Raw genomic sequence first — 27,185 nt, 5'->3', positions numbered from 1 at the left:
AGGATGCCGAGAATATGGAAAGCTATTTCACACAATAGTGCAATTTTGCCAACATTTAAATAATTTCATAATTATTTACGATTCTATATACACTCAAAAGTGTTGACTATTTGAAATGTAAAGCGTGCAGCACGCTGTGTGATGTATTGAAAGCGATTTCTATTGCATTTATATAATTAATGAACAAGAAATGAAATTTTGAAATACATTGAATAGTGTCTTTGACTGCTTCATTATATATTAAAAACTGATAATATAGTGGTTATATATATATAAAAACATTTGAAGTACGTTTGAATCCTATGCAACATTTGGGTTTATATAAACATCTGAAAACTGGCTGATAGCGAAGTGGCTGCTAGCTAGTGGCTGCTTGCTTGAACCTGGTATTACAAACTCCGCATTTTCATTCACGTCTTCACATTACAGGTTTCAATAAACGTTTAGTAAATTATGTCAATGTGAAGAAAATGACCCGTATTATGCCAACAACTGGTTTTAGAATTAATTAGTTTATTTCCGATGCAAAGACCTTATAAGTGAATCAATATTAATACAAAAATATGTCATCTTTAATGATTCCTCATGGGGTTTTTGATTATGTGATTACTTGGCTGTTTTTTTAGTGATTATTTGATTACTAGACCAAATATTTCATGATTATTTGATTATCTAGGACTGTATTTTAGATTAATTGATTACCAAGTTTAAACAATAAATTTGTGTGTATAGCATACATATAAAATTTGGCTTGGAAGACGTTATTTTTTTTTGCCTCGCTCCGCTCGGTAAAATTGTTAAGAATTAAGTCCGAAGATTGAACGCGTTTGTCCATTAATCTTATTAAAATACATACAAAAAAGTTATATAAGTATAACAAAATCAGAGATATTTTTATCTGAAGTAAATTTATTAACTTCTTTAATAAAGGATTTGAACAAGAATGTGTCCATAGTACATGAATGCCCACTCGCACTATCATTTTCTATGTCCAGTGGACCGTAAATTGCGGTCAGAACTCTTATTTGGCATTACAATTAAAAAGATCATATCATATGGAACATGTGTACTGAGTTTCAAGTTGATTGGACTTCAACTTCATCAAAAACTACTTGACCTAAAACATTAACCTGAAGCGGAACAGACGGATGAACGGAATAACAAACGGACACACAAACCGAAAAACATAATGCCTATAAACGGGACATACATTCACAAAATGTGCTGAAATTGAATGAAGGTCTTGTAAATCTCAATTAGACCATAACAGGCATATCCAAATAAAGTTCCCTGAAGTCACAAACAACTTCCCTCACTTGTAGATCTATTTCCACTACTTCTGCAATATTGTATTTATCAATAATAATATAATAATATAAATAGAAATTGTATGCATGTAAATTAAAAACGATCAGGGTAAACTTATCAATCGTTTAAATAAACTTATTTTAAAAGGTTACCAATTGAACACTGTAAATAGATCTTTGAATATTGTTTTTATTGGTATAAATATTAATTTTTTTATCAGTAACTTAAATTATACTACATATTATTGTTATACACATCAAGGTACTACAATCTGTTGATACCTATGATTTGGCATTGCACAAGGTCATGTCTTTCTCTGACTATTAATGACGTCTTTACACTAAATCCATTGGATGTTCGATGTGTACTGATTGATATTTTAGTCTTAGATACATGATTTTTGTATTAGTTGTTATTGGCTTTAAACTAGCTGTCAGTACTGCGATTACTCTCAGATCTGTACTTTGTGTCCTTTTTTGTTTGTTAAGGATGTATAAATACCCTGCCACGTCCGGTCTGTGCTTTTGTTAGATGTTTTTTTCTGTTTTGTATCGATCTGGTATGTTAAGCCCTTTTCAACTGATTTTTATAGTTTGTTCTTATGTAACAGTTGTTCTGTAACAAAACTCGTCCCAGGTTAACGGGAGGGTTGAGCGCTCACTTGCATGTTTAACCCCGCCACATACTGTATGTGTCTGTCCCAAGTTAGGAGCCTGTAGTTCAATGGTTGTCGTTTGTTGATGTCTGTCATATTTGTTTTTCGTTTTATTGTGTTATAAATTAGGCCGTTTTTTCTCAACTGAACTGTTTCATATTTTTCATGTCAGAGCCTTTCATAGCCGACTATACTCTACTGGTTTTTTTCTCATTGTTGAAGGTGGTACGGTTGCCTATATATAACTGCTTACATCCACTTCATTTGAACTTTGGGGATAGTTGTCACATTGGCAATCATACCACATCTCCTTATTAAAATGTTGAGGGCGGGGGGGGGGGGGGGGGAGGGGGTGAAATTTGTATTTGTTAGGAAAGTTCCAATGTTTTCCTCCCAGATCACCCAGTTTTAATTGGATATTTTCTCATTTTGCTGTGCCCCTGGATTTGTGTTTAAGGCCAACCAGAGCTTACTGCCTGTTGGTGGGTAGTTGAAGACCATATGGTAAGCTCTAGGTGTCTTTTTGTGTATTGTATATGGTGATTTGGTGATGTCTTCATGCCATTGTCCCATGACTTTATATAGACAGCTGATCAGTCAACCATACCTATCAAAGACGACAAATGATGGCCAAAGCTCTCCTGGCCTTTTGTATAGTCAGGCGAGAAACAAGATATAAACGGACTTGGCTTGGTATAAACATGTATATTTAGTAAATTCGTATAAATTCAAGTCAAATTAATATTTCAAAACAACATAAAAATATAAAAGTGTAAAAAAAATTTTTTTCAATAAATCTTGAAAATTTTATTGTGTTTGTGTGTGGCCATGGATAAAGGCATGTTTTTCAGTCTGGGTTAAAATAAAATATTGACTTCTGGTACAAATCCCTGCCCCACCCCAGAAAATCAAATGGTTGCTTCCTTGGGAACAATAGAGATTGAAGATGTTGAGAATGAAGATCAGGTAATAATTTTATGTTCTGCGGCGATGTTAAAGGAACACCAATCAGTCAATCGATCTTTATAACTATGGCTTCAGTTGTGTAATATTCCTTGTTGTAAAAGTTCCTTTTCTGCTTTGTGTAGACTTATTAAGACTTGGAATAGATCTACGATGACTAATGAACGGTCGTGTATGGTTTGGCAATTTTACATGCCTACCGATAATAAAATTGACAATGGAAATGGGGAATATGTCAAAGAGACAACAACCCGACCAAAGAGCAGACAACAGCCGATGTCCAGATATGATACGATGCTACCGGACATAGAAACAAAAACTGTCCTTTTTTCATGGAAAATTAAACTGTTACAGTATATTAAAGAATACAAAACTAGCTCTCTTTTCTGTAAATACAAATAAAAAGCTGACATGGGTGAGATTAAAGCTAGAAATTCACTTAAAAAGACCATATATAGATATAAGAAGTTGTGGTATGAGTGCCAATGAGACATTTCTCTTTCCAAGTCACAATTTGTAAAAGAAAAACCATTATAGGTCAATGTACGGTCTTCAACACGGAGCCTTGGCTCACACCGAACAGCAAGCTACAAAGGGCCCCAAAATGACCAGTGCAAAACCATTCAAACGGGAAAACTATGCAACGGTATAATCTATATAATAAACAAGAAACGAGAACACTTATGAACCACATCAACAAACGGCAACTACTGAACATCAGGTTCCTGACTTAGAACAGGTGCAAACAAATGCAGCGGGTTTAAACGTTTTAATAGGTACCAAATTCACTCTTATCCGAAACAATAATGTAACATATGACCTTTAATATTGAAGGGCTAAACTTGCATTGAGCCGTGTTTAGGCCCTAAAAAGAAAATAAAGAGATGTGCATGGGACAAAATCGCACACAATACATAGAAAAAATACAAATTATCAATGAACAGGGCTTTTATTCCTGTTTCCTTGAAAGTAGCTGGAGGGTCTTCAACGAGGAAAAGAACCATTCATACCCTGAAAACAACAGCCACACACTTGGCTATGTGGATTACAATGTTTTGCTTTATCCTACACCCTGGATTTTTTCTCCAGAAGACCTCAGGTACCCAGCTTCCCTTTGAACCTAGTGCGGAAAAAAGTATTGCCGTAGATTTTTTTATTAACTTTTCGGTAATGGTGTGGTAGGGTGGGTAGCTGAGGTCTACTTGAGAAAAAATCCAGAGTGATGTTCGGCTTAGTCTTTTTTTATAATATAATTAATTGGCAAATTATGAAAGCTCATGTCTTAATTGATAGGCATAGAAATAAAAAGAAAACGTATGAAAACCAATAACATTCTACCGGAACAAAATAACGTTGGTTTAGGCAACTAATATGATGGTCTGGATGCGTATTTCTTCATTTCTGTATTCTTTGATATTCTATTCCATTTTTCTCTATTCTTTAATCAGTGTTTCAGGCCATTTTTCTCTATTCTTTATCATGTTTATTTCTTTATACTTTTTGCCAATTATTCTATTCTTTTTATATTTTAACACCTCATTATTCTATTTTTTTTTATTTCTTGGTCCATTGTCTCTACTATTTATATTTTTTGCCCACTATTCTCTATTCCGTAAACCCCCATCCACACCCAGGCTCTAGTTAAGGTCACCATATAGCTTTCAAAAATAAGCAAAACTAATACCGAGTAGGCTCCGAATGGCAAAATGATTGAATGCTAATCCCGGTTTGAATTGTGAAATTGCGAAACACATTATCGTCCTGAATGTTCGTATAATATTGACCTTGGTTATGAATTCTAATCATCTGAGATCAACCTTTCTAAATTCAAAAGTAAAGATCACGCACCCTTATTGTTCAGATTGATAAAGTCTTTTGCATCCGTCGACATTATCTTCGATTAAAGATCTGATAACCACAGTGACTGTGCATGTATACTTTAACGACCGGGGTAGTTTTCTTATAAGTTGTTAACAGTAGTAACCTCCCTTGTTAATGTGATGTTGTAATCAATATATTTATTTGTACCATCTTTATATAATATTATATTGTACAATTTAAATTTATGATTTGTTTAATATCTAAATATAATAATTTTTTTTTATTAAAGATATAGACAAGGTAATTTGAAAGGCTTTGATTTATTTATCACCGTAGTTCAATTCATAAGTCAGGCGGTCTATTTTGTCTACATTATGTTGAAAGAACACCGGGGTGTTTACATTGGCATTATTTACTATCAATGACTGTGAATCAAGAAAGTAAAACATTGTACATTATAAAAATCGAGAAATAATTAAAATTAAATACAAAATTCTTGTTTAGTGAAATCAAAAACGAAAAACGGAAACACTTTTGATCTTCATTTTGGTTTTAGAGAAATCAAACCAAAAAAATGAAAACACTTTCGTTTTCCGTTTTGGTTTTTGAAAAATGAAAAACGAAAAATGAAAACACTCTCGTTTTTTTGTTTTTTGTTTTTGATATTTCAAAATGAAAAACGAATGGACGCAAATATACACGGACCCTCCATACACAGGAAAATAGAATAGTAATAAAGACTATATACGAACACGAAAAAAAGAGAAAAGAACGAGAAAAGAAAGACAAATATTTCTGCACAACATACTGTAAAGCTGAGCGGCAAAAATATTCTCCTTGACTAACATTGAGAAATTGATCTCTACAATGTTTGGTACGTTATCCCCGATGACGCTATTGATTATAAGTTCACAAGATAACGTTCTTGTGAATAGTAATTTAAAAAAGAAAACCAACCCATTACCATATAATGTTTACATTTCTCTGTTAATATAACAAACGGTGAGATAAGTAGGCAATATGAAATCATTGTATACCGCGTTTGTCAGAATATATAATCTAGCATTCCACGTTATTTTTGGTGACATAAACAATGTAAATAACACTTCTCTGCAAAAAGTGATGTCCAATGGCCCGAAATATCGTAAGCCTATTTCTATCAATTGGAAAATCAACTTGAAATACTGATGTATTCAGTCGAGGATTGTGCTCGGCAATTAGTTAAACGCGAGAAAGAAGACGTAGATACTCTTTTTAAATGTATTAAGGCTGTAAGGTTGTTGATACAAATCTGAATTAAAATCGGAATTGGTCTAGGAATAAACATGTTACATTAATCTTTAAAGACCCAAATGTTGCAAAGCACCTGTCCTACCTCCATGAAAAATGTGTTGTTGTCGCCGCAGATAAAGCCCCATACAACATTGTTTTAGTGTGTAAATCCCATTACATAAACTACTTGATAAATGAACTGGGTACTAACAAATCACTTTGAAAACTCAACATATACCACCATGACACTTACTTATTCCATGTTCCTTTGGAATGTCAACCATAGATGAAGAACTGGATCTTCCTTCACTGTGTTAGTTACCTAAATTACATAAGTGTTCTTAAAAACAGCGTTATATTGCTGCTAGGATCTTGTCTAGGGAGGGAAAAAAGTAAATTAACAAAAATACCAATCTCCGAGGAAAATTCAAAACGGAAAGTCCCTTATCAAATGGCAAAATCAAAAGCTCAAACACATCAAACGAATGGATAACAACTGTCATATTGGTGGATTAAACCTGGTTTTATAGCTAGTCAGGGGAGGGATACATCGTACTTTGTAAAAAATCACTCTGATTCAACCAAAAAATTCTCTGAAACTGAAATTATCAAGATGCTTGATTTCTTGATTGACAACATATTTGCTACGTTTGGCATTCCCATGGGAACCAATTGTGCTCCCCTTCATGGCCACTTGTTTATTTATATGAGGCTGACTTCATACAGGCGCTTCTAAGGAAAAATGAAAGGAAGATAGGATGTTCCATTAACTTCACTTTCCACTATATAGATGTTGTCCTCTAACTAAATAATTCAAAGTTTGGTGACTGTTTGTTGAACGCATCTATCCCATCAAACTTGAAATAAAGGATATAACATATACATAGTATGTCTCATATATTGACTTACATCTAGAAATTGACAATGAGGGTCGGTCGAGAACAAAACCTTACGACAAAAGAGATGATTTCAGCTTCCCGATTGTGAACTTTCCGTTTTTATTTACCAAAATTCAAGCGTATGAAGTAAATATCTTTTAGTTGATGCGATATTCCAGAGCTTGCATTCCCTATCATGATTTCCTTGATAAAGGGTTGCTGTTCAAAAGGAAGCTATTGAAATAGTCCATCCATAAATTTTACGGACCCTATTACGAGTTGGTTGACCATTATGTCAAGTAACGATGTTCTTCGATGCAAAATATACAAACACATGCAAAATTTGTATCAAAACTGACTCGAACAAGAAATATAGAGAAAATTTACTGTTTGGAATAGCATGCTTCCAAAGTATCACAGTGAATGCCTTCGTTTACAGGATTATTGCCATATCCTTCGATTTCTTATTTTCTAAAATACTAGAGGCTCTAAAGAACCAGTGTCGCTCACCTAGGTCTATGTGCATCTTCAAAAATTTTCAATATACTTTGCAGATGAACGTTTCATTATCCTACATTTTGCATGCTTAGTTTTTCGCTATTAGATGTTCCTTTTATCTTGCTGTTGTTATCCTTTTTGTTTATCAATTTTCGGTGGGGGATAGATTATTAAGAAAGAGATTTTTTAGACAATGTAAGCAATACCGAAATCAAGTGTTTGTCAATATTTGTCTCTTCAAAAAGTTGAAAATTGAGATTTCATCACATTTTGATAAAGCATCATTTCAAACTCGTTTTGAGCAAATTATAAGGAATAAAAGAATTCCAATTTAATATTAATTATATTTATAAGGTAACATTTCGACCTCTGCTTCCGAAAATTACAAAGAATACAAAGAAAATTATGTTTATTAACTATCGATTCCCTTTAATTTCATTAATTCTTCATGATGAACTTTTTGAGGTTCATATTGTTTTCGTGGAAATACGTACGAATAAAAGGATGTGTACATTTAAACTTTTTTTAGAGTTATATCTCGCCTTCATAGTAGCTGACCATCTCTTAAAAAGAATAATGAAAAGTTAAAAAGTATCAATAAAAAAAACCAATCGCAAGGAAAGAGAGATGATAATGAAAAAAAATATAAATCGCATGATCACCCCCTTTTAAGCAGATACCAAATCCAGGTTTAAAAAAAAGACATATAGAGGTTGCCATACGACCCCTATGGATTACACGTGCCCTTGTGATATGGTAAGCTCTTGTAATTTAACCAACAACATATCAATAAATACGACAAACATATATATCACCAAATGTCTTGTAATAAAAATCACACGAAGAGCCACAAAACACTGCCCGAAATCGGGACATTTAACACCAACTTAGACATCCAAACATCCGAAATAATTAAATGTGTGATTACGCATCAGGACATTGTTACTGTGAGAGCAAATAAAACCTTTCTTTATAATGTTAGCCAACTAAAATATAAAGTATTTGCATTTCTCAACTTTAGATAAAAATTCCCTAGAATTAAAGATTGTATATAAGAAGGTGTAATTGATTAGCAATTGTAAGTTTTATCCTGGTATCTATGATGTGTTTATTGTTCTGTGTGGTTTTGTTAAACGGGAATGCCAAAATTATGTATGCGTCCAAATACAAAAGACATTTCCAGGCAAATGTTTTTATTTAGCTTGAAGTATATCAATTCATATTATTTTATCCGTTTTATTGATAAACAGTTTAAAGTTTTGCACTTTGTAAATGCAGCTGTTCAACAAACCACGCCTCTTTTGGGGAGATATAAAATATTCATAGATATTTTGTTTTGTTTACGTACTGGTTTCCAGATATGATCTCTATGTTTCATCTCATAGAGACATAACTTGGGAATGTTACCAGTATAAATACACATTGATAGCGGCCAAATTGAATTTTGAGGAAGACCCAAAGTGAAGGGAGGGGTAGTACATAATTTTAGTTGAAGTTTAAACTCTTAGAAGTTCGGGGCATATAAATGTTGAGAATATGCCGCACAGCCCATTGTTTTGACCTTTGAAAAAAATAGTAGTGCATATGAACTTCCCATTCTAGGATATAATTTTTTACTAAACTTCGTAGTAAAAGTGGCACAGTTTTAGCCGTAAAGGGAGTTCCTATGGGATTATAGTTTTCCATATTTTCGGCATCCTGTAAAATAGTTCCTAAAAAGAAAAAATATTTCTGCACTTCAAGAATAAAAAAATTGCGTTCGTACTTTAATATTTTCTTGTAAGACAAGTCTGTTTTTTTGCGAATCAGTCTCCTTCTGTAACAATGGATTTCGCTTAGTTTTGATTAGACGAAGGGTTTATTTTCAGTAATCCAAGTATGGTGTGCAAAAAAATAACTAATTTGCTATTTAAAAAAAAATTCGTGCCGTAGGAAATTTTTTATTAACTCTCCAAGTTAGGGTGGGGTAGGGGGTCATATCCCAACTTTGGACCTATTAAAAAAAAATCCGTCCTATACCCCACCTGGAAATTTTAGTCAAGCAGGCCCAAGGTGCCCAACTTTCTTTTGCACCTTGTGGTGAAAAAAGTATTGACGTAGGAAATTTTTTTATTAACTCTCATATTTAGGGTGGGGTAGGGGGTCATATCCGAACTTAGGACCTATTTTTAAAAAAATTCGTGCTATACCCCACCTGGAAAGTTTAGTAAAGCAGGCCCAATGTGCCCAACTTTCGTTTGCACCTAGTGGTGCAAAAAGGTTTTGCCGTATGAAATATTTTATTAACTCTCAAAGTTAGGGTGGGGTAGGGGATCTTATCCCAACTTTGGACCTATTTAAAAAAAAAATCCGTGCTATATCCCACCTGGAAATTTTGGTCCAGCAGGCCCAAAGTGACCAACTTTCGTTTGCACCTAGTGGGGAAAAAAGAATTGCCGTAGGAAATTTTTTTATTAATTCTCAAAGTTAGGTAGGGGTAGGGGGTCATATCCCAACTTTGGACCGATTAAAAAAAAATCCAAGAGATACTACACCCTTATTATTACTGAAGCAGATCTTAGTTCCTCAACTTCCGTTCGTACCTTGTATGGAAAAAAGGACTTTTATGCCGTTACCAACTATTTTGTCATCTTCGGTTGTAATTGATCGCTTATATTTAGCCGTATGTTTAAATTGAACAATCACCCTGTCGAGGTATTCCTTGGTTTCCTCACCAATCGATAACATGCTTTGAAGAAGCCCATAAACCTTCTTTTCATGTTTGCAACCAATTCGTCAAAATTCTTTGAATACTAGCCTTACGTAATGGGGTCATCTGTTGCTCAGGATAATAACTGATTGAGTGGTTCTGCATCGTTGATTGACACACATTCAGACTTGTCCACTTTTATCTTTGTTTTCTTTTTGTAAGTTCCTTGATCAATGTTGATGTTTGGTCGTATTCTTTCTCAAAGTTTTTTATCCCACAGTTTTAAAACGGCATCCTTGCTGCGTTTAGGCGTACCCGGGTCTCGGGTATAGGATACGATGATCATTCACGTCGAGGTTCACGAAAAGAGTAACAATGCTCGCTCCCCTTTAACCAATACAAATTTGTCTACAAACTTTTTTGTTTATAATGTTACTCAAAACTTCACTTCATCAAAAGGCTGACCATCTGATAGCATTTTTAAATCATACAAAAAAACATGTTCACACAGAAAGTGTTTAGAGAAAATTATTTTGACATGGAATTGTACAAAGTAAAACACAATTCGGAGAAATGGGAGTAACATAGCTCTAAAAGAGATAGTGGACAGACAAAAGTAAGAGTACATTGTGAATCATCCGGATGATTTCCAATTTAGGGCTTTCTACATCAAAGGAGTTGAAGTAGACACGACTACCAAGATAACGTGAATACGCGACTATCTAACCAGCACCGATGTTAAATGTGAAAGTCTAATGCGTTACTTCCAGTAGAGGGTTTTTATGATATTGGACTGGAATGGATATTATTTAATACTCCTGATCATCATTCTACTCTTTACACTTTTTTCCATCTGACACTTCCTAGTCCTCTCCATTCGACTTCATTCGACTCATACCTGTCATTTGTAGTGTCAAGCTCCACGGCAATATACGCCAGAAACTCATTTTCAGTATATTCAATTCTCCAGTCCAGTATAAAACAAACCTTCCTAAAGCCGTGAGGTGTATAGTAGTTGTATGCTACTGTGGTTGAATAAATCTACTGCCGTAAAATCACGACTCCACTCAAGAGCTTGTTAAAGGGTCAAAAGGAGTTCGAAGATTTCATATTTATATCCATCTGCATATCCATATGCATATCCATATAGTTTATAAAAACTTTGCACAGGCATAAGATCTAGGTGTTTCAAATTTGTAAAACCCAGTTCGTTGTATGAAAAATATAAATAACACTTTATGAACGTTGAGGATTTTATTAATTTGGTGTTGTCTTACGGTTAGATAACAGTCAATTACCAATCCGCTATTGCGTGATGCCAAATCAATTGATATAGCTTATGAACATATTCTACAGGAGTAACACGATGGGTGTCACATGTGGAACAGGATCTGCCTACCCTTCCGAAGCATTTGAGATCGCCCCCGGGGTTTAATGGGTTCTTTTTGCTCAGTATTTTGTTTTCTATGTTGTGTTTTGTGTACTGGTGTTTGTGTTTTTGTCATGTGTTGTGTACAAATTTACATGTAAAACGAAATATAACAACTGTTGTCCAATTCCAGACATGCAAAGATCCCCATGAAGGTCTAACTACATGGATACGGGCACATAATCTAGAGAATACGTCGAATATCAGCCAAACTCCTATGAACTAAATATACAACTTAAGGCAGGATTTTACCCATTTAATCTTTAAAAACCCTAAACTGTACGACTTTTAACCTTTTAATTCTCATGAAAAATAAATTTTGATCTCAGATTTTCCAATTGGCCCAATTAACACCTTTGTTAATCTGTTGATCATTCGATCTCGAGTTAATAAGTGTCATCACTTCTGATTATACATGTGCAACAACTAAAATGTGTACTTTGCAATCCAGACAATGTGTAAGCATAGATGAATCAGCTTATTTCCGAAAGCAATTATTTTATAATATAATATAAAAATATTATGAATGTTGTAAGTAATGAAATACGAACAATTGAGTGAAAATTAACACCTTACCTTATTTTGCAATGTCCCACAAATCATTGTAAAACAACATATGATTAATTTCACGAATATTCGTTTCTGAAGTCTTCAAATTATTCACTGGATTTTTTTTCTTCAGAAAACTAAAATCCACGAATTCAAGAACCCACGAACATGTAACTTTTGCTAAAACCACAAAAATTGATACCCACAAATAAAAGTACTTTCACTATTAGTCCAATTTAGCTTTTACTGGCTGGCCAAACTAATAGATTAGTTGACCATGATTCCAGAGGTAGAGGTATGCATTGCCTCTAAACTGACCTATAGCACTTATGGCCATGACCCATACGAGTTTTAAACATAAAGTTTGAAGGACTTGGTATGTCACATAGTCCGACTTAACTATTTCCGGATGACCAAACTAAAAGATTCTCCACGTTGGTCATGGTACTATACAATATATAATTAACTTTAATCGAATACTACCAGAGGAAGAGGGAGACATTGCCTCTAAGACAGTCTTTAGCACTTATGCCCTAGACCCGTTTGAGTTTGTCTGCCATAATGACTTGGAATGTCACATAGTCCGACTAAACTATTGATGGATGAACAAGGTAAAACATTCTCCATGTTGGCCATGGTACCATACAATACCTTATTCTCTTTAACCGAATACTACCAGAGGAAGAGGGAGACATTGACTCTAAGACAGTCTTTAGCACTTATGCACTAGACCCGTTTGAGATTGTTTGCTATAGGGTGAGGGGTACCTGGCATGTCACATAGTCCGACTTAACTATTGTCGGCTGGCCAAACAAGGAGATTCTCCACGTTGGCCTTTTAACCAGTGGTAGAGGAAGACATTGCCTTAAAAATGGCTAATAACACTCATGCGTAGCCTAGACCCAAACGAGTTTGTCAGCATTGGGCGAAAAGGGCCTAGTATATCACAGTCTGACTTACTCTTGCCGCCTGGCCAAACTAAGAGACTCTCCACATTGGCCATGTTACCAGAGGTAGAGGTCGATATTACCTCAAAAATGGCTCAAAGCAGTAATGCCCTAGACCCATACGAGTTTGTCAGCATCGGATTGGCGAAGGGAGTTGGAGAACTTGGTATGTTACATATTCAGACTCTACTATTGCCGGATGGCCAAACTAAAAGATTCTCCACGTTGGCCAGGATACAAAAGATAGAGGATGACACTGCTTCTAAAATGGCATTTAGCACTTATGTCCTTGACCCAAACGAGCTTGTCAGCATTGGGTGCACAGGGTGAGAAGGGGTACCTAGTGTCACATAGCGTGACTTAACAATTGCCGGAAATAGCCAGACTAAGAGATTTCCACGTTGGCCATGGTACCATACAATACTTTATTCTCTTAAATCTTATACTACCAGAGCAGAGAAAGAGGGATACATTGCCTCTAACATGGTCTATAGCACTTATGCCCTACACCCGTATGAGTTTGTAAGCATAGGATTGGGCCGGGGGGGGAGGGGTTCCTGGCATGTCACATAGTCCGACTTAACTATTACCGGCTGGCCATACTAAGAGATTCTCCCCATTCGCCATGATATAAGAGGTAGAAGATATTGCCTCTAAAACGGCCCTAAGCACTTATGCCCTTGACCCATACGAGCTTGTAGCATTGGGTGAACGGATTCTGTTTTGGGTGGAGGGGGTTGTACATGGTATATCACATTGTCTGACTTTACTATTGCAGTCTGGCCAAACTAAGAGATTCTCCACGTTGGCCATGGTACCAGAGGTAGAGGTAGATATTGCCTCTTAAATAGATCGTTGCACTCATGCCCTAGACCCGTACGAGTTTGTCAGCATAGGATGCAAAGGGGATTGATGAACTGGTATGTCACATAATCCAATTTAATTATTACCGGCTTGCCAAACTAAAAGATTATTTACGTTATCCATGATACCAGAGGTAAATGTATACCTCTAAATTGGTCCATAGCACTGATGTTCTAGACCCGTACGAGTTTTCGGCATAGGGTTGGGGGTACCTGGTTTGTCTCATTGTCCAACTTTACTATTGCCGGCTGGTCATGATACAAGAGGTAGAAAACATTGCCTCTAAAATAGCCCTTATCAGTTATGCCCTTGACCCATACAAGCTTGTCATTATTGGATGAAGTATGGGGGTACCTGGTGTGTCACATAGTCTGACTCAACTATTCCTCAGCTGGCCAAACAAGAGAATCTCCACGTTGGCCTTGGTTCCAGAGGTAGAGGTAGATATTGCCTCTGAAATGGATCATAGCACTTATGCCCTAGACTCGTACGAGTTCGTCAGCATGGGATAAAAAGGGGGCACGGGTTATGTCACATAGTCCAAATTAACTATTACCGGCTGGCCAAACTAAAAGATTATTCACGTTGACCATGATACCAGAGGTAGAGGTATACATTGCCTCTAAAACGGCCTATAGCAAATGGTTTTAGGGGGATGGTATGTTTCATTGTCCAACTTATCTATTGCCGGCTGATGAAACTAAGAGATTCACCACGTTGGCCATGATACAAGAGGCAAAAGAAGACATTGCCTCTGAAATGGCCCATACCACTTATGCCTAGACCCTTACAAGTTTGTCAGCATGTATGTGGTTTTTTTTTTTGGGGGGGGGGGGGGGGGGGTCCTGGTATCCTGATATGTCACATAGTCCAACTTACCTATTGCCGACTGCCCAAAACTAGAGATTATTCACGTTGGCAATGGTACCAGATGTTGCTTTTAAAGTGGCTCAGAGTGACTATGCCCTAAACCCATACGAGTTTGTCAGCATAGGGTGGGGGTACCTGGTCTTGTCTTTAGTCTGAGCTGTTAGAAATGGTCGAAAACGATTGTATATAACATGAGTACTGTATAATTCGGACAGTGATTTAAAAATATTTCACGTCGGCATGTAAGAGAATTTAATAAGAACTATTTTGTAATTTTATATGGAATGTGTCTTAACCGAGAAGCATCTGTAGATTGTATTTTTGGTTCAGGTTAATGTTTAAACATTAAAGATAATTCATTGATGTTTCAATTAGCATTTTTTATAATTTACCGAAAAAATATTTGTAATTTCGGTTCTACGTAAGCGTACCCTTTTTGTAATTGATTAAGTAAACGCAGACCTCGAAGAAGCACCCATTGGGTTCAGATTTTATTGTTATTTATAGCAATATCAAATATAAACAACAAACATTATTTTATCCTAATAATCGATATTTTCTTACAACACTTCATCGACTCAGGTCATCTCATGAATATTATCGCAGGCTCATGAATATTATTGCAGGTTGGCCTCATGAATAGTAAGCGGCCGACTGTTATCGCCGGCTAGCTTCACAATAGTCATTCATGTGTACCGATTTCTATGCAGGCTCTTTTTTGGGGCCGGCAAAGCCGCGCGAAAATTTACTTTCGATTTCGTAAACAATAATTCTTTTTTTTTTTGTAGAATATTCATTTCATCCTGTTTTCGACAAGATAGGTTATGTTCGGTTCTCACCTCGTCTAGGCCAGCTTTTTCATTTCATTAGATATTTTCAGTTCTAACTCGCTGGAATTCCCCAACCGAATTAAAATTAATAGTAGTCCCTTCCTTTTTTCTGATAATATTTGTTGATGTGATAGCAATGAAAGCATACTGGGGTATATTTTTTTAAGTTTTTGTTTAAGATTAGTCATTGAAGATGGAGATTCCTAGACATTGCTGTGTTTTATTCGAAGTTCATGAATATTTATAATGAATCTCATGAAATAGGCATATAATGAAACTGAAAATAGTTTAATTATATATAATTTCTGCAACTGTTACATGGTCATTAATAGTCAACAAGTAAATGCTTGACACCTTACGATACAAGTATTTGTTGTTTTATCAAAGAAGACTTAATATTATTCTAAAGTAGTAAGTTTTAAAGGGAGGTAAACTATATTTTTTTTAAATATTTTCAACAAAAGTTTTATTCCACATTTCCATGCTTTTTAAGGGGAAACTGTTAAAGAAAAATGGCTTAACATTGTGTATTTCCTTATTTCTCCATTCTTGCAGTGTTCTATATTTTTTTAAATTTTTTTCTCACCCTTTCAACGTGCAGCGAAGTGTGATGATAAAATATACAAATGTATTTTAATTCTTGATCAAAAAATGAAAATGTAAAAGTCAGCGGCGGATTCAGATTAGGCGTGGAGGGCGTACGCCACTCTCCCCTTTCAACGGAAAAAAATCTTCTTTTTTTGGCATAAAATCGTCCAACAATTTTGTGTATCCCTTCGATCGGCGGTATATATTGTTTTGGCAATTTACCCCCCCCCCCTTTTTTCCCCCTTAAAAACTCATGGCTCCACCCCTTAAACTTATGCATAGCGTCTTCGATTGTTAAATTAAAAAGCGTTATATATAGTATAAAAAACATTTGAGTCTTATGCAACTTTTGGGTTTACAGACATACAATGTATCTGAAAACTGGCTGCTAGCGAGAGGCTGCTAGCTTGAGCCTAGCGTACATGTTTTGCAAAACAAAACGGTTTATAGTTTGTTTCGTGTGAAGGGCGACATGAATGAAAATTCGCATATGTAAATTATTGTATTTGAATTTATATAAATATAATTTGTAATGTACTTTGCTAATGTCCTATTAGCGATCACCCTCAGTCAATTCAGTAATGACTTGTGTGAGGTAACCTTCATTAAATAAAGATGATTAATTTTATTTGATACAAGTCTTAAAGAGGCATTGTTAGGACAGGTAACATTTTAGTTGTTGCTAATAGGACTAATTTGACATCTCAAGAAAACCCCAAATAATATTGAAAATCGCACAAAAACATTATCCATATTCTTATCTCAATGAAATTTTTCGTATAGGATATTCAAAACATGTTAAACCCTACTGCATCAAGTCGTCTAGCACTAAGAAAAGTTATATCATTATTATATACGGGATCTGGCTGTTTAATCTAAGGATAATAATACTCACCATTCCGACGGCAATCTGTCTTCCAAATGATAATAAATCTGCCGGATTAGGCAAGTCCACATTTCTATTTATATAATACACTTCTTCTTCTTTCTGTCAAATATCAAATTTAACGTGGTATGAGCGATAACTGTTGACAAGTATTAAATTCCGGAATTATCTACTTTAATTATCCATGCAATTACTGTGTACACAAACAAGTCAAAAAGTATGTACTATGAAACCTTGTGAAGGGAAATTAAGGCAATTTGATGATTTTTTTTTAACTTTCTTAAGAAACTTGATCCGTATCATCATGAGTTGAAAAACCGTGATAATGTCTGAAGGGAATGTGCCACCTATATTTATATTCTGATATAGACAATCTGAGGGCCTCAAAATAGTCGTCAAACTGGTATGTACTGATAGTTATGCAACTTTATCGAAACTATCATTGATCTATCACAAGTAGTTCCTATCAAACTGATTTGGGCAGAAAACTTAACATTCAAAAATGCTTATTATTTCAAATTCACTGGACCATGACCTAGGGGGCATGGCCTCGAAATAGTCATCAAACTGATAAGTACTGATAGTAATGCAAAATATCATTGATCAATCACAAGCTTTCCTGTCAAACTAACTTAAGCAGAAAACTTAACAATTGTTGACGCCGCCAATGACGACGACGCCGAAAAAGCAACACCCATGTGTCGCCTTCCGAGACTTCCTTCGAAGGAGAGACAAAAAAAAAAATACAACTTAGGGAATTACATGAACTCGAAAAGGAGCGAGACCGGGTACGTCAACGATACTAGACAATATCATTACCATTGATTGATTGATTGTTGTTTAACGCCACTTTCAGCACTATTTTGCTATTTTGTGGCGGTCAGTTTTTATTGGTGGAGGAAGATGGAGTTCCCTGAGAGAACTATCGACATTCGGTACAGGCGGAAACCCAGTTAAAATTAAACGAATGAAATGGAACTCTTTATTAGAGAAGGTAAAAAGGTCAAGTTGGTAAATTTGAATTGTTTAAATCTGTTTCTATGGGCTTTAAAAGTTTAATGAATGTGCATTATTTAGGATTGTATGCATCTTATATATGTATTTTACTTTAATTATAGTATGAATCTTCAAGATACTTATAAACTTTTAAATTATAGACGATTTTTTTACAAAACAGTCGATTGTTATAGGTGGAAATACATGTGGATCTCTTTGGTGCATAAGCATAAATTCTGCCGAAAAAAAAATTTCGAAGAAAGATAATAGATTGACCTTTTTAAAGCATTAATTTGCATCTCTGCCCCCGGCGACAGTTTTTGGGAAAAAAAACCCAAAATGTGCAATAATTTTGTCGAAAAAAGAAAGTCGAGTACACCTTTTGATGTTCAGGCGTGTTTGAGTTGACTATTCTGCCTTGAAAATGTATAAAAGAAAATATTTGATACGTCATCTCGCTTCACATTCTATTATTTTCATATATTTAGGCTATAGGTTGATATGATAACATTCAAAACTTACAGTTCTAAAAAATGAAATATATGGGTCAAGCGACATACCTTTCTACTGAGTCATAACAACAGAGTAGGTGTGTTCGAATAACAAATTTTCACTAAAAGTACTTGACGACAGACTTTACAAGTGGATCTTAAAAATGCATAACTTCAAAAAAACTTCATTTTGTGTGTGTGTGTGTGTTATCTAGGGTAATTAGCCTTCAACCTCTGAAAATATTTAGTCTGCCCTCCCACAAAATATTTGATTAGAATATTTTAAAAATATTTTTAAACATTCGAAAATTCCCCCCGACAACCGATCAGACAATAGTTTTAAGTTGACTAAATGCATAAAAGTACATTAAATGATGCTCAATAGCTAGTAGATACATTTGTCTTTTAAAATACAACTGACATATACGGATCGTAATGATGCTATGTGGATAAATTGATCGGTTTTCAAGAGCTAAATTGACAGCGCGTCATCACTACAATGGCTCCATTTTTACGATAATGAAAATTAGGAGGCGTAATGGAGAGATAATTTTGACGAAGTAGAATCCTGACTGGGTAGGAAAACTGACAGTCCTAGTCAAATAAGATAGATTCGAACTCACAACATCAGTGTTGACAGGCTAGTGATACAGTAGTTCGACTTCTTAGACCATTCGGCGACCGAGGTCCCTATACACACTGAATAGAAACGCAGCTTTTTTTTTAGATTTATGAATTTTATTCAAAACCCTTATTGCAATATATATTGCTAATCAATTCCCCTAATCCTTAAGAAAATGCGATATTCTCTTGTATAAATCAATGAAAGATTCCCTACCATTTCTACAGTTTTTCTCATCTTACTGAGGTAAGTTTTGAGGTCACCGTGAGGTAAATGCTCTACAACTAAGCAAACAGGATCTTGAAGTGTACAGCAACCAAGCATGCCAACTATATTGGCATGTTTGCCAATGGTTTTCATCAGTGCTATCTCTTTCAAGAAATCCTGTTTAAGTAATACATCTGCATTATCTGGAAAACAAAGAATTAGTTTAAGCGATTAAGCAAACCCCGAAGAACTCTTGTAAGTTACTTACCAATATAAACTCTATAGTTTTTTTCATCTTTATTCTGTGTTTGAAGCACAGTGGAAAAGAGAGGTTAAGAAGTATCAATTTATGGAACTAAATCACTATACGCACATGAAAAAAATCAATAAGCAAAGGAACGTACAACGATATTTATTCCATTTCAATGAACAGTGAGTGCAAACAGTAATACATCTCACCTCTTTGCAAGTTGAAGTCAGTCCCTAGCAATCAGGACAACTCGGACGACGTTGACAACTCGGACCGCTTTTAAAGACAACACGGAATAGTTTGAAAGACATGTCGGACTATTTTGAAAGATAACTCGTACCAGTTTGAAAGACAACGCCAACCAATTGAAATCAAAGTACTGAAGTACTGCACATCGGATGACCGCAAGTTCTGGTGGATGGTCACAAGCACTTGTCTCAGAAAAAAAATTACATCTCTATACCTGAAAGTTAGGGTAAGGAACAAAGATATATTTGTTTCTGAGACAAGTTCCTGTGTGGATGATGAATAAATGACAAGGAATTCAACCTCACCGTTATAACTATTATATTGTAGTGATATAATCATTTGTTATCAGTATACTCTGGTTTGTTGTTATATATAATTATATTAATATTGGTATAACAGTTATATATAATTTTCATCCATTTGTATATCATTCTATTCTACTATTCTAATGATAGTGCAGTGCAAGTGCATGGTGGACACTCTTCTGTAATACATCGTTTTTCTAATAGATTGGATTTGAGTAGGCATTCATATTTTCCCGCGTTTGTTACAAAACGTTCTTGAGATATTCTTCCGCATGCGTTAACACAAATTTTCGGTATTCTTGATTTGTTATTGATATACATATTTCTCACGACAAAACATTTTCATATCATTTATCTATGTTCTTAAAAATTATTTTCATGAATATTTATTGATGAAATTAATATATAACAAGCGATAAGGAATGTTATTTTCAGTCGATAATATCCGAGTAATTGTACGAAATACGTTCGGTTATCAGTCAAAAACGCAAGTCACATGGGTAGAAATGTCAGTGGCGTCATAACACCGGAATGCCCTCACGGTCATCCGCTGTAAAAACTGGTCAGCCCCATTGCAGGACGCTTTAGTTATCCGAATCAAAGATAATTAGGACCAGCTTTTTAGGCATGTTAAAGACAACTCGGACCACACTAAAATAAACCCTAAAAAATATGGCATGTAAAAATACGGTAAATTTTTAAAATTTCCTTTATTACACTTTTTCCAGATATTCTGTATCAAAGCATGGGTTGAACTTGTTTCTCATTTCTGGTACCTTCTCAGTTTCCTCTCACTGACCATTTTAATTTGCCAGCTTCGTCGAACATCTGATTGACCAAAAATAGCCGTTTGTTTAGGTTCGGGAATATTTATGTCATACTCCAAATGATGACACCTCCTTTGATTTGAGTTCCATTGATGCATTTTGATTAGCTTGTTTGTTGTTAGGTTTACGATACTTCGGTTACTATAATTATTTCATGCCTAATGAGATCAATTAGACTGATCATCTCATAGTCACATTGACAATACGTTGTTCAGCTGAATTGTTTTTGATTGCCGACTAATGAGTTAAATGATTGTATCATGTATTTGAAATAATAACTGACAGTTGTAGATCACATTTCAATTATCCACGATTATGATTTTTACAAATCTAGTTTTTAAAATTTATTAGAAAACACAGTCATCTGAAAAGACACATTCATAAAATAAATAAAATGTAAAATATTTTAACAATTCTAGCTAGACCATTGCAATGAAGTTATAATGATTGGTCTTAGTAGACTTTTAAACTTTTATGTATTGCCTTCATAAGTGTCCGAGTGTGTTTCAAACTGGTTCGAGTTGTCTTTTGATTTAGACTTGTATGACTTGTCTTAAAATTGGTTCGAGTTGTCTTGGTCCGATTTGTCTGTGGTCCGAGTTGTGATGTATTAGGTCCCTAGCACCGGTTGGGAATGGTTTCTTAGCTAGATGTTGATCACGCAACAACTGAGCACCAAAGAACACAGCTGTGAGGTATTTTTTTTAAAACAAATTATCGATTATTTCTGGCACCGAAACTTGCAGATACTACCACAAATTGCCCAACTATCTCACTGTTTATGACAGAATCAATATCAACATTCACACAACAACTAGACTAATTGTGATAAATAATAAACATATGATGGCCGGAATTAACGTATACATGTAAATATATGCAAATAAGAAATGTCCAATATCGGACTTTTTTTTTTACAAATTATTATTCTGTTTTTTATTTGAAGGTTATTATGAATATTGATCCTGATATTTAGATAATTTATACCTAAATGTAATTTTCGAAGTTGTCCTTGCTACATTTATCTTTATTAAGCAGACGACTGTTTAACGAATAGACAAGAATGAGATGTTCACTACATAATACTAGAGGCTCCAAGGAGCCTGTGTCGCTCACCTGATATTTTTGTTTACAATTGATGCATGAAATAATGCAACCATTATACTTTTGCTTTTGTTACAGAGATATAAGTCAAAATCTGCATTTTACCCCTATGTTCTATTTTTAGCCTTGTCGGCCATGTTGGTTGGCAGGCGGGGTCATCGGACACATTTTTAAAACTCGATACCCTAATGATGATTGTGGCCTTTGTCTCAGTAGTTTCAGAGGAGAAGATTTTTGTAAAAGATTACAAAAATTTACGAAAAATTGTTAAAAATTGACTTTAAAGGGCCATAACTCCTTAAGGGGTCAATTGATCATTTTGGTCATGTTGACTTATTTGTAGATCTTACTATGCTGATCATTATTGTTGTTTACAGTTTATCTCTATCTATAATAATATTCAAGATAATAACCAAAAACTGCAAAATTTCCTTAAAATTACCAATTTAGGGGCAGCAACCCAACAACGTGTTTTCTGATTCGTCTGAAAATTTCAGGGCAGATAGATATTAACCTGCTCAACAATTTTACCCCAGTCAGATTTACTCTAAATGCTTTAGTTTCAGAGATATAAGCCAAAAACTGCATTTTACCCATATATCCTTTTTTAGCCTGGCGGTCATGTTGAATGGCAGGCGGGGTCATCGGACACATCTTTTAAACTAAACACCCTAATGATGATTGTGGCCAAGTTTAGTTAAATTTGGCCCAGTAGTTTCAGAGGAGAAGATTTTTGTAAAAGATTACAAAAATTTACAAAAAATTGTTAAAAATTGACTATAAAGGGCAATAACTCCTTAAGGGGTCAATTGACAATTTTGGTGATGTTGACTTATTTGTAGATCTTACTTTGCTGAACATTATTGCTCTTTACAGTTTATCTCTATCTATAATAATATTCAAGATAAAAACCAAAAACTGCAAAATTTCCTTAAAATTACCAATTCAGGGACAGAAACCCAACAACGGGTTGTCTGATTCGTCTAAAAATTTCAGGGCAGATAGATCTTCACCTGTTGAACATTTTTACCCCAGTCAGATTTGCTCTAAATGCTTTAGTTTCAGAGATATAAGCCAAAAACTGCATTTTACCCCTATGTTCTATTTTTAGCCATGTCGGCCATTTTGGTTGGCAGGCGGGATCACCGGACATATTTTTTAAACTAGATACCCTAATGATGATTGTGGCCAAGTTTGGTTAAATTTGGCCAAGTAGTTTCAGAGGAGAAGATTTTTGTAAAAGTTAACGACGACGGACGACGACGGACAACGGACGACGGACGACGGACGCCGGACGCAAGTGTGATGAGAAAAGCTCACTTGACCCATCGGGCAAGGTGAGCTAACAAGGGTTCCTAGTGGTTAAATTGACACAATCATTTGGTTGACCGTTATGGAATATCTTTGTTATAGATGACCACAGATATGTTCAAATTGTCGTAGTCACAATCCAAGCCTCATGGCGGGTGCCACCAGTGATTCTGATTACGTTTCCGGAACACCTGAGCATCACATGTATTTGAAGGGGTTCATATTGCTCAGTTTTTATTTTTCTATGTAGTATTTTATGTACTCGTCTGTTGTTTGTCTTTTCGTTTTTTTGCCATGGAACTGTAGTTTTTCTTTGATTTACGAGTGTTGATTGTTTCTGTGGCATCTTCTGCCTTTTTTAAAAGGCAAAATTAAATTCAAAACAATGCGGTTAAACAAATGTACCATTTTTCTATAGAATTCTGAAATTCCTACGAGATTTTCACAAAACAAAAACCTTATTGGAATCAAACGAGAATGAAACATAGAGACAATCCCGTAACAGTGTGGACGACACCAATACTTTTGTCCTAAATAATCACGTGGGGGGGGGGGGGGTTACTTCGACAGCCCCCCCCCCCCCCCTTTATACAACTTATGCTTTAAACGTAGACACAAAAGAAGAAAAAGTCAGTTGTAGGTCACTGAAAAACACCTGTTCACGGTATTGTGCGGAGTAGTCCATCATGCATTGCAACTCATTCAATGGATTTGTCAATTCTCTAAGGCAACAAATATTACTTATTATGTATACAAACAAATTATAATAGCGGGAACGTTAGTATGCCAATGAATGATAAAATAAAACTGAGAATGGAAATGTGGAATATGTCTTAAAGACAACAACCCGACCAAAGAGCAGAAAACAGCCCAAGGCCACCAATGAGTCTTCAACACAGCGGAGGCGGGCTTCAGCTGGCCCCTAAATAAAAATGTGTACTAGTTCAGTAAAAATGGACGTCATACTAAACTCCAAAACATATAAATGAACTAAAATTAAAAAACACACAAGACTAACAAAGGCCAGAGGCTCCTGACTTGGGACAGGCGCAAAAATGCGGCGGGGTTAAACATGTTTTGTGAGATCTCAACCCTACCCCTATACCTCTAGCCATTGTAGAATAAACAAACACACAGCAATACGCACAGTAAAACTCAGATAGTATACCCGACCTGATTAAATGTATTTATGTTTCGGAGGGATATGCATATTTTTTTAAGCGTTTCAATCATTCAGAAAAAAAAGAAGTGAAAAAACTAATTAATTTCAATTTAGGATTTGGGACAAAAAGAAATACGACACTGAGATTAAAAAATATTGTTCCTGTATGTTCATAAGATCATAAGAAACGAACCAAGCTCCCCCCCCCCCCCCCCCAAAAAAAAAAAATAAATTGAATTAAATAAAATCAAAATACACTCAGAACAAATGACTGGTATGTGCGTAATCATGAACTCAGGAATACGATTCTGCAACCAAGCATGGATTTTTATCAAGTAAAGTGGTTAGCAGAAAAATTCCAGTTTCCCAATCATCAAACTATTAATGAATGGCTATTATTTATTTTGAATTTATTGAACCATAAAATTAATTTTTGACTCTTCACATTTTACATAATCCGCTTCTAAATTCAAAATAAATAATAGCCATTCATTATACATAAATTTCTATCAAATATAAGGCTCAATGAGCTTTTTATTATATTTATATAAACAATAACAACGTACATACATGTTGGCGTATGAATACACATCGTCAGAGTGGGCGTGTCGCCATAAAAATTGACAACATTGAAAATAAAGGTAATACTTTTAACCAATCAGAAGACAGTAAATACACCAAATTTATTTATTAATGTATAAATAATAAATTTTCAAGACCTAGTCCGAATGCTGAGTCAGTCAGTAGAACGTTGGATTAACTAAATTGAATTCTAGCTTTCCAGTGAATAAATTTATTCAACAATTAATCATATTAGGATATTGAATTTAAAGATTCCTATTTCTTAAAGTGAATGCAAATTGTATTAAGCTAGGTCCAAATACATGTAGCTTTTACTGTCCTATATTTTGCAAATACGAAAAAGACCGCACGAAAGTATATATATATTTTTTAATTGCACCACGATTTAAAGTTTACCATGCATTCGTTCCAAAAATAAATACTTTTAGACAAGATATAAGTTGAAAGATACGAAGAGCCAAAAATGAATACAAATTTTAGAAAAAGACAATTTTAAAATCGCTCTGAAGTCCGTAAAAGGTTATTGCGAACACATTCACTACTACTTTTGAAGCTAGTGAAACTATATTTTAATGTTTAAAGAACGTGCGATATGATAAATAATTTGATTATCGATTTTCGGTGAAGAATGTTAAAATATTCAATGTTAATCAATACGCCTGTAGTATTTTTTTTTCGAGTTACTTGTTTTCAGGCGTTGAGAACCTTTTGGCAACCCGTATGTTTTACGGGCATACGATACAGTTACAGGGGAGGTAATGACGTTGCCAACGTAAATGTTATTTTTCGCGACGTCAACTGCGACATATCGGGAAAAGATGCATTTTTCGACTGATTTTTATCATTCAGACTGATATAACGTGAAAACGAGTTCATGGACCCTTCTTTCTTAAAATGACATTAGGATTGATTACGTATGGAGATTATTTGTACCAATTTTTATGAAAAAGTCACCGATGAGATTTTTTAAAATAAGATAAGTATACAGCAAAAAATTCCGTTTTTTCCTAAAATCCTGAAACTTTGATGAAAATTAATTATTTCCTAAGAATTGTTACACAAATTTAGAGCATACTTATGTAAAAGAGATTTTCCAAATGTTTTTACAAAAATCCTATTGTGTTTATCTTTTATATTTTTTATTACATATTTGCATTGACTAGGTGAAAAATAGCTCGTATGCAAATTTTCGTAAAAAATCACCGTGGGATCAAAACTGTATCGTATGCCCTTAATGTCCCTTGTATAAACAACGTATTAAGTGGGCGTAACAGACAAACGGTCACCTAATCTGACCCAGTCAATTAGAGAATTGAGAGCACCAAAGAATGGTCTCGTCAACACTGTTATGAATTTGATTATATATATTTTTTAGTTTATAGCTCTTCATCTTTTTAATGAGCTTTGGATTTTCAAATATTTTGGCCTCGAGCATCACTGAGGAGACATTGATTGTCGAAATGCGTATCTGGTTCAGAAAAATTGGTACCGTTTATGTTATATATATAAGAATTACTAGCATTCATGAAAACCTTTCAGAGGAACTATAGAATAGACATATTGAATCCATGTCATTCAATTAATGAAAACTCACCTTTGAGCATTTTCACTGCTACTGATATGAATGTCTTGCTTATGTCTGATCCTCTTGGAATTGGCAGGTTTCTATGAAGTATCATACTTTTGCTGACTCGACCCTTTAGTACTTGCCCAAATGCACCAGAACCCAAGAGACGTCCAACCATCAAGCACTTGACAGGAAGTTCCCACTTATCAGGTACTACTGTGGGTTGCAGATTTAAACTTCTTGATTCTCTATGACATTAAAACGATGCACAATATAAATATTTACTTGTTATGATTTTTAGGAATAAATCGTTCGTAAGGCGTTTTCAATAGATTTTGCAAGTATTACACATTTTTTACTTTGATTTGATGCGGCAAATATTTTTATTATTATACAGTCACTTTATTTACTAGTACTTGTGTACTTATTCTCTGTCGCCCCCTTTTATTTGTATTGGACAAAATG

General features: G+C 34.8%; 1 protein-coding gene across 1 annotated transcript in view; it reads right to left on the bottom strand.

Moving 5' to 3' along the window:
* The window catches only part of LOC127698929 (uncharacterized), a 500,671-nt gene that overhangs the window by 136,742 nt on the left and 336,744 nt on the right, over window positions 1-27,185 (bottom strand). Inside the window, exons 20-22 of the mRNA XM_052202662.1 lie at window positions 26,748-26,968; window positions 19,373-19,566; window positions 17,057-17,149 (exon numbers count right to left, since the gene is read on the bottom strand). Coding sequence (XP_052058622.1) covers window positions 17,057-17,149; window positions 19,373-19,566; window positions 26,748-26,968 — 508 coding nt within the window. The remainder of the gene's footprint in view (window positions 1-17,056; window positions 17,150-19,372; window positions 19,567-26,747; window positions 26,969-27,185) is intronic.

Source organism: Mytilus californianus, unplaced genomic scaffold (genome assembly GCF_021869535.1).
Source record: "Mytilus californianus isolate M0D057914Y unplaced genomic scaffold, xbMytCali1.0.p SCAF_4, whole genome shotgun sequence".
Taxonomy (NCBI): Eukaryota; Metazoa; Mollusca; class Bivalvia; order Mytilida; family Mytilidae; genus Mytilus; species Mytilus californianus.
This window is presented reverse-complemented; position numbering and strand designations above follow the sequence as displayed.